At 44.6% G+C, this 9513-nt stretch overlaps 1 protein-coding gene across 1 annotated transcript in view; it reads left to right on the top strand.

Annotated features, from left to right (window-relative positions):
• Positions 1-384: 384 nt before the first annotated feature.
• Positions 385-9513, top strand: part of si:ch211-186j3.6 (neural-cadherin) — a 361416-nt gene continuing 352287 nt past the window's right edge. Inside the window, exon 1 of the mRNA XM_036584289.1 lies at positions 385-1381. Within this exon, the coding sequence (XP_036440182.1) occupies positions 385-1381 (997 nt within the window). The remainder of the gene's footprint in view (positions 1382-9513) is intronic.

The following is a 9513-nucleotide window of genomic DNA, read 5'->3' as shown; positions in this document are numbered from 1 at the left end:
GTCTTTCTCTCACTCACACACATACAAACAGACACTCTATCGCTCTCTCTTTCTCGTTTTCTCTCTCTGTGCTTCTCTCTCACCCCCTCCTCTCTCTCTCTCTCTCTCTCAAACTCCGCTGGTCGTGGTAGAGGCAGCGCGGCTGATCGGAGCTGAAAGTTGAGAGGCGGCCAGCGGCGGGAAGCGGAGGGAGCGAGACAGCGACTCTACAGCGCGCGAACAGCGCGAGCGCATCGATTCATCACCATTATTATTGATTGTTTGATTGCTCAGCTGATTGATTGATTGATTGATTGATTGATTATTTTCCTTTACTATGCTGCGCATTTTGCCCGTCGCCTCGTGAGCCCCCACGGAGAAAACAAAGCCCCGGGCTCCAGCACCATGATCTGGACTCTGCTGCTCTCTTGCTGCGCCACTTTCGTGCTGGGCAACGGGACGCGGGACGCGGAGCGTGTGCCTTTCTTCCACGGCCACGTGTTTGAGAACTCGCCGGTGGGCTCGCGCGTGAACGGGCTCAGCATCCCCGCGCGGCGCGTGGGCGCGGAGCCCGGCGCGCGCCTGCGGCTCCTGGGCGACGGTAGCGAGGCGTTCCGCGCGTTTGCGCACCACAAGCACGGCCACGTGCTGCTGAAGACCGCCGCCGTGCTGGACCGCGAGCGGCGCTCTGGATACGTGCTGGGGCTCGCGCCGTGCCGTCGTGCCGCCACTGCCTCTGCGGTGGCGTCGGTGCGCGTGGACGTGCTGGACACCAACGACCACGAGCCGACTTTCCGGCACGCGGGCATCACGCTCGCGCTGGACGACGCGACGGCGCTGCGCTCCGTGGTGCACCGCGTGGCCGCCGAGGACACGGACAGCGGCAAGAACGCGGAGCTCACGTACTTCGCGCTCCCGCGCAACGGCAGCTTCTACGTGGTGCCCAAAACAGGCGACGTGCTGCTCGTGGACTCCATCCTGGGGCTCGCCACGCCGGTGCGCTTCACTGTGTTCGCGCGCGACCGTGGCTGGCCCTCGCGCACCAGCCCCGGCGTGGAGATCGAGGTCCGGCCGCGCCAGGCCAGACCGTCGGTCCCCGTGTCCGCGCCCCAGGCTCAGCGCCGCGGGGGCGCGCTGCCGCGGAAATCTCGCCGCTCCGTGCACGAGCCAGAGCAGCCCTCGCTGGTCAGCGTGTCCGAGGACGCGGCCGTGGGCTCGGTCATCATGAGCATGAGTCCCGCGCGCTTTCAGGCGGCCACTTTCGAGCTGCTCCAGCCCGAGGATGAGAAGGACCCTCCGGTGGCCGTGAACCGGGACAGCGGCGAGCTAATCATCTCTCGGAGTCTGGACCGCGAGAGCGAGCCGCTGGTGGAGGTGACCGTCAGAGTGCAGGACAAGAGAGGTGAGTTCAGCTGTGCTTCACTACACAAAAGTTTGGGTTTACTTTTTCTTGCCCTCCGATCTCCTGAACTTCTGCAGAGTTAGCGGTCTTTCTTTCTTTCTTTCTTTCTTTCTTTCTTTCTTTCTTTCTTCTCCTGTAGTTCCTAACCCTGTGTACACTTTGCGAACTTTTTTCTTCCTTTCTTTTATGTATTTCCTACTTTCTACTTTTATGAAAGCATTTTAAATTGTGTTTAATTTTTTATCCCATTAAAATGTCCCCTATTTATTTATTTATTTATTTATTTATTTATTTATTTATTTGCTTGCTTGCTTGCTTGCTTGCTTGCTGTCTTCCGTTGCACTGCTGTTCACTGCAGTGAGAGTGCCACTCAATCAGGGCTGGGCAGTATTACAATTTACATCGTTATCGTGATGAATTATGTCGCAGTACAGTGTGCTTTTCTGAACTTATTGTGCATAGCGTCAGTACTTGTACACTCTCAGAAAAAAAAGTACTAAACTCTCTCTGGTGCAGTGCCCCTCTTGGCACTGGGGTGGGATCTCAGTACCTTTAGTCAGGGAACATAATTGTACCATAATCCACTGAAATTATATTTTCTAAGTTGTATTGACTCCACACACCCCGTCTCGTCTCCAGGCTTTTTATTTTATTGTTCTGTTTTAAAACATTAGGTTGTGAAAAGGTACAAATATGTACTTTTCACCTGAAAAAAAAAACGTATTTAAAGTACACAGTTGCACCTTTAACCCACTGTTGTACCATAGAGGGAACATTTACATTGTTTGTACCTTGATGAATGTACCTGCACTGTACCTTTATTTTTAACAGTGTGGAACACTGACCAACTGCCTGCTTGCTTATAGTGAGTCCTTGAGTCCTATTTAACTGGATTTAGTGCAACATAGAATGTGGAGAAATTGAATGAAAATGGTTGTATCCATCATTTTTGATGGTATTTTTTAATGTACCACTACTGGTATTTTTTGCTTTGTTTCAACTGATCAGATGTCTGAAAAAAAGTATTGTGACATATCGTGTATTATGAAAAGTTCTTTAAGTATCGCAATGTTATGTTTTTGCCACATCACCCAGCTCTACATTCAATTTTTTGTAAGCAGAGTTAGTAATGCTCCCCACCCCTCCCTGACCATGGTCTCTGACCATTCTGGCCATGTTCTTTATCATATAATTATCATATGTAACAGTTTTTTTATGTGAAGTCAGGTTCGTCATCAGATGTAAGGTCTGAGTCACTGGGTAAGCAAGGGCTATTATCATATGTAATGCAAGTTCATTGTTATATAAAATGTTAGATTAATGATATGTAACAGGTTTATTGTATTCATTATCATATGTAACGCCAGGTTAATTAGACTCATTATCATAAGTAATAGTAGGTTCGTTACAGACATTATCACATGTAATGCCAGGTTCATCATCATATCTAAGTTTCTGTATATGTAACACTAGGTAAATAAGCACTAATATCATGTATAATGTTAAGTTCATTATCATATGTAACTGGAAAGGTTAATTATGTTCATAATCATATGTAAGGGCGGGCTAATTAAGTTGATTGTCATATATAACGTCTGTCTAATTAGGCTCATTAGCATGTATAATGCCAGGATCATTGTCATAGCCTGCATAAGGCAGGTTAATTGTGTGCAGTGGTAGTTCCATTATCACCACTGGCTTTCTAAACATGTCTGCACCTGCCTGCTGAGAGAGATGCTGATGTGTGCAGTAGTGCCAACAAAACAATGAAAAAGTCACCCACTGCATTCACCCAGAGCTACATGCGTGACTCAGTCCACTCTCACTGAAAATCAGAAAGACTGACTGAGTCCAGAGAAACATATGACCACAAAAAAGTTGAACTCAGCAGACTTTAAAAAAAAAAAAAAGAAAAACCACATTTAATTGAGTTCCTCCTGTGAATTACAGCCTCAGTGCTTCATCTTATGAGTAGATATAGTCTAATGTGGAACATTATTATAAATATATAGATTCAAATGCATGATCAGAGATGAGGAGGCTAGCAGATGTTCGGTGCACTTTACTGACCTCCACTTTGTTGATTTCCCTCTCTATGCTGTATCTGGAGCTGTATCTAGCTCATTAGGTACAGTAACTACTGGCTGCGATCTTGCTCCTCAAAGCTGCATGTGCTTTAGAACAGACACAGCTTGCTCTTACACTCACTGCGCTTTAGCTAATTACCTGCAATCTATATTTCATACTGCATTTAGCTGTACAAAGCGCTGCATGAATCCTCTTACACTGTGCGTTTTCCTGAGCCGAGCTGCTGGATTGTGTGCGTGTGCCCACCGCCCCCCCCCCACCCCCCCAGCCCCCTTAACGAACAATTACACAATTACAGTTGAGCGCTGTGGGGGGCTTTGTTCAGCTAAAGCAGTGTTTCCCCAGCTGCACTGATTATATCTCTCCTTACATCACTATCTAATAATGTCTTAGGTGTGTGTGTGTGTGTGTGTGTGTGTATCTTTGTGTGTATCTGTGTGTGACTACATTATATCCACCCTTACACAGGCTATATAAACAATAATATGTGGTGTGTGTGTGTGTGTGTGTGTGAATGTGAGCTATATATAGATAGATAGATAGATAGATAGATAGATAGATTGGTTTGGTTTGGAGGTGAAGCACAGTTTGGTTTGATTTGAGTCTGGATTTAGAGATGCTGCACAGATTGGTTTGATTTGAGTCTGGATTTAGAGCTGCAGCACAGTTTGGTTTGATTTGAGTCTGGATTTAGAGCTGCAGCACAGTTCGGTTTGATTTGAGTCTGGATTTAGAGCTGCAGCACAGTTTGGTTTGATTTGAGTCTGGGTTTGGAGACGCAGCACAGTTTGGTTTGATTTGAGTCTGGATTTGGAGACGCAGCACAGTTTGGTTTGATTTGAGTCTGGATTTAGAGCTGCAGCACAGTTTGGTTTGATTTGAGTCTGGATTTAGAGCTGCAGCACAGTTTGGTTTGCATTTGGATCTGACTTTGGAGATGCTGCACAGATTGGCTTGATTTGAGTCTGGATTTGGAGATGCTGCACAGATTGGTTTGCATTTGGATCTGGCTTTGGAGATGTAGAGCACAGTTTGGTTTGGGTATGGTTTGAAGGTGCAGTACAGTTTAGTTTGGATCTAAATTTGGAGATACAGCACATTTTGGTGTGGGTTTGGGTAAGTTTAGAGGTGCAGCACAGTGTAGTTTGGTTATTGGTCGGTTTGGTGGTGCAGCACAGTTTGGTTTTTACTTGATTCTGGCTTTGGAGGTGTTGAGCATTTTGAAGGTGCTGCTTGGTTTGGTTTGGGTTTGGTTAGGGAGTCCATCACAGTTTGGTTTGGTTTAATTTTGGTTGGGGGCTGGGTTTGGAGGTGCAGCACAGTGTGGTTTCGGTTTGGATCGGTTTGGAGGTGCAGCACAGTGTGGTTTGGGTCAGATTGGAGGTGCAGCACAGTGTGTTTTGGGTTTGGATCGATTTGGAGGTGCAGCACAGTGTGTTTTGGATTTGGGTCATTTTTTTCGAGCACTGTGTCGGTTTGGGGGTGCAGCACCGTGTGGTTTGGGTTTGTGTCAGTTTGGAGGTGCAGCACAGTTTGGTTTGGGTTTGGGTCAGTTTGGAGGTGCAGCACAGTGTGGTTTGGGTTTGGGTCAGTTTGGAGGTGCAGCACAGTGTGTTTTGGATTTGGGTCATTTTTTTCGAGCACTGTGTGCTTTGGGTCGGTTTAGAGATACAGCACAGTGTGGTTTGGGTTTGAGGCTTTGGAATGTAGAGCACAGTTTTGTTTGGGTTCGAGTCTGGGTTTGAAGGTGCTGCATGGTTTGGTTTTGGTTTGGTTAGGTAGTGCAGCACATTTTGGTTTGGTTTGGTTCAGATTAGGTTTGGGTTAGTTTGGAGGTGCTGCACAGTTTGCTTTGGTGTTTGATTTGGGTTTTGATTTGGTCTGGTATTAGGTTCAGAACAGTTTGGTTTGGAGGTGCAGCACATATTCATTTGGTTTGCATGAGTTTGATATGGTTTTGAGTTTGGTTTGGGATGCAACACAGTTGAGTTTGGTTTTGGGGTTTGTTGGGGGTTTTGAATTTGTTTTGGTTTGTGTGGAGAGAGAGAGAGAGTGAGAGAGAGAGAGCATCATACTGGTGAACAGCTGGAGCAGAACCAGTGCATTGTGAGCCTGCAGTGTCATTTCGGCTGTGTTATTTATTAGCTGATCCTGGCCTGAGAGTTTGGTCAGCGTTTGGTTTTAGGATTCATTTGGTTTGGGGTTTGCTGTGGTTTGGTATTAGGTTTGATTTGGGGTTTGGTTATGGGTTTGGTTAGCAGGCTCTATTGCGCTGGGCGGGCGGCGCTGGGCTTTGTGGGAAGCCTGGACGCTCTAATCCTTTTTGAGGAGGAGATTCAGCTCGACCTTCCTTCATCTGCTCGCATTAGCCGTGTAATCCCATCTCATTCACTTTCTCATTTCAGGGATTTTAAGAGTGGCAGTGCAGTTAGCTGAAGGGAGCTGCTGCGTTTCTTTGAGGGAGGAACGAAGCGAGCCGTTTTAAGTTCCGCTGGGTTTGAGCCTGGGCTCGTGCTCTCATTGGCTGGGAGGAAGGCCAGAGTCCGTGATTTAATTAGCGCGGCGTGTTAGTGTGTTAATCACGGCCTGTCCGCGTGCGAGGCTCCCGGCCGTGCATGTGGACAGTGTGTGTCCGTGTGTGTGCTCGTTAACTGCTGTACGGCCAGTCTCCGTATGAATATCGTGCTGCGTGTGTGTCTCATTGGAGTGAAGAAAGAGCAGTAATGAGGGAAAACAGCTGGTCTAATCAAGAGTGAGGAAGAGGGCATCTGCTGACCTCAGATGCATATGAATACACACACAAATTTGTATACCTCTCTTTGTGGGATGTTTACGTGTCCTTCTGTATGGCTGCAGAGAGGTGGTTTCATGACTGGGGTGGGGGGCTTTTGTGTCCTGCTGATATTACATATATAAATATGTATGTATATTAAAGATTAAAAACATTTTACATTTTTTAGCATTTTTTAGAGAAATAGCTTATAATACAAAACAATATTTTTGCCTATCCCAGCTCAGTATAACTGCACCTAGGAATCCAATCATTATAATACTTCAACAATCTTATTATTTCTACGTTATTATGATTGCATTCAATCCATCTCATGCTTGAAACGTCTATTTTCATAAGTCGTCTATTATAGGTTATAACAATGTACATTATTTGTATATTTAATTGTGTCCGTCAGCATTCAGCCAACCCTGTCACCTGAACATGTTCACCACTATGAAACATCTGGAATATTTTCATGGAAAAGTCACATATTCAATGGGAAGCGTCATTTTCTGAATTTCATCTGAAGATCATGAGAAGATGAAAAGTACATTTTCTCTTTCTTTATACTTTTCAGTGTTATTGTGTTGTTGACAACTTGTTTCAGTGTTATTATGTTGTTGACAAGTTTAACTCAAACTTTGAAAGTGAATTATTTATTATAATTTGTTGAAGAAATCATTAGAATGTCCTTAATGTCTTCATGACATTAGCATGCATGCTTGTTAACCACATTTTGCATTTGCAAAAATCTATGCTAAAAATGCTCAAAGCTGTTACTCATTTAAGCCCCTGTCAGCAAAGAGCCTTGTAGAAAATGAGATATTGTTCCTGAGATGGGTTAATACAGTTTGAATTGGTTAAATGCACATTCTCTTAGATTCACTATTGAAAAATGATAAAACATGAAATTTAATTTTTAAGAGTTACAAGAGCTAAATGCCGCCCCGATAACAGAATCACTCAAATCAGTACCAATGTGCCACATCTAACCAGCCCTTACTTTAAAGCTGGGGTGTCAAACTCAACCACTAAAAGGGCCATATTTAAAAATCCCAACAAATCTGTGGGCCTAAGAACGATCTATTTGCTTGAACTAGACACCTGGCATCCTTTCCTTCATGTTCATGAAGACTTGGGCTCAATTTCTGAGCTGCTGAGCTAATGTTAGGTGTAAATGAAGCTGTGGTGATATGACTGGTGTGGAATTGTGTAGAATTGTTTAAAACTGAGGTGTGACCACTGTCCCATTACCTGCTATTGATGTAGGAGTGTCGGAGCACACATTATATTGCAGTGCATGCTGGGGACTGTAGTGCAGTACATTGTGAAATGAGCTAATATTAACAGAAAATTTAAATACTTTTGTGGGCTGTATAGGATTGTGTCGTGGGCCTGATCTTGCCCACAGGCCTTGTGTTTGACACATAGGTTTTAAAGGAATACTCCAACATACTCAGCATCTTGCTCCAGCGTGTGCCCATTAGTCTGTATTATTAGAAGCATATTTCGAGTCAGCGGCTTTTCTGTTCTTTCATAGTACAGGGAAATGTGCATATACAGAGATTAGGTTGAAAAATGCTGGAGTGCTCCATTAACCTCGGCAACCGAAAGCTAAAATTTGGGGTCTTTTGTTTTTTCTAGTGAAAGCTGCATTCTTTTGTTTAATACCATCTATAGTCAATCAAATGACCCCACAACGTCAACATAGTCATGCTTTCTATTGTCCCCATAAAGGACACTATACATAGTCTCTCACACATCCGCACACACACACACACACACAAACACACACAGAAACAGTGACTCTAAATCATTCCCTCTCTCTCTCTTAAGCTCAGATTTGTTCCTACTCTCCATCATGTTAAACCGTTCTCTGTGAGGACGCTGGTTTGGTCTAGTAGGAGTAAGCAGCCATTAAAGTTAGATTAGCATTGAAATTACTCTCCTTATTAAATCACTCCATGCCTTCCTGCCCGCCGATCTCACGGATATTGTTGTGTGTGTGTATGTGCCCATGTATTTAGTGCTTTAAGGGGACCAGATGTTCCCAGGATGATCAAAAACATGAACATTTTGACATCGCTGGTCCCAAATTGGGGTTATTTATTTATTTGGTGACACTTATTTTGATTGGTCCTTTTTATTTTGAGTGGGCCTTTTTAGGTTTTGGGTTGAGGTTAAGATTAGGGTTAGGATTAGGGCCAGGATTAGGATTAGGTTTTGGGTAAGGTTGGGTAAGGTTAGGTTTTGCATAATGGAAGTAACACTTTAACAATACAGCATGGAAATATAGAAAAGGAGCCTACTGAGTTTTAGAATATAGATTAGAACATTAATTATGCACAATCAGTCTGAAAATGACTTCATTAAACATTACTATAGACGCACTAAAGTTAGGCAGATTACGACTGAGGAAATACTGACTAACAGAGCAGGGCAACCTCTCTCTTTCTCCCTCTCTCTCTCTTTCATGCATAGAAATGCATAGAAGGTAGGGAGAGGGAGAGAGAGAAGGTATGGTGCTAATCTCTTTCTTATTCTCATCTACACAATCAGTCTCTCCTTCTCTCTGTCTTTCTCTCTCACTTTTACTCTTCTCTCTTTTTTCACTTTCTCATTTTACTTGATCATTCTCTCTCTCTCCCTCTCTCTCCCTCTCTCTCCCTACCTTCTATGCATTTAGGGGGAGTGAGAGAATGTAGAGAGCTATCTTCTGCCCCCCCCCTCGTGTTTCTGTTAGTCAGAGCGTGTTTGATGCCACAGCTTTTTGTATCGGTGCTACGGGATCAATTAATTCCTGCACAGAGGAATCTTATACTGTGTGTGTCTGTCTGTGTGTGTGTGTGCGCTTGCGTGTGAGAGAGAGAGAGAGAAAGAGAGGGAGAAAAGAGAGAGTGTACATGTGTGGACATGATAGCGAAGCTGTTCATTTTCTCCAAGGCCATTAGATCTCTGTCCACTCACAGTGCTACAACACCATATAACCTCAGAGACCTTATTGTGATAGTCTCTTGCCCCTGCTCCCTCTCTCTCTCTCTCCTTTATGTTCGGCTTTGTTATCGTGTTATCCAGAGCAATTCTGCGGTTTCCTGCAGCACTACCTCATACTGGCACCTGTCAAAGCAGCGAGTGAGAGGTGTTTAGGTATGTGTTCGCATGTGGCCAACTAACAATACCCCCCATCATCCTGGCAGAGGAAAAACAGCTCCCACAAAACAGCTTCATCTGTTTGATAAGGCCAACAACAGAGCGTTTAACCCTCTCTGAC

This window comes from Colossoma macropomum, unplaced genomic scaffold, assembly GCF_904425465.1.
Source record: "Colossoma macropomum unplaced genomic scaffold, Colossoma_macropomum, whole genome shotgun sequence".
NCBI classification, from domain to species: Eukaryota; Metazoa; Chordata; class Actinopteri; order Characiformes; family Serrasalmidae; genus Colossoma; species Colossoma macropomum.
The sequence above is the reverse complement of the archived record's forward strand: the minus strand, read 5'-3'. Positions and strand labels throughout refer to the sequence as shown.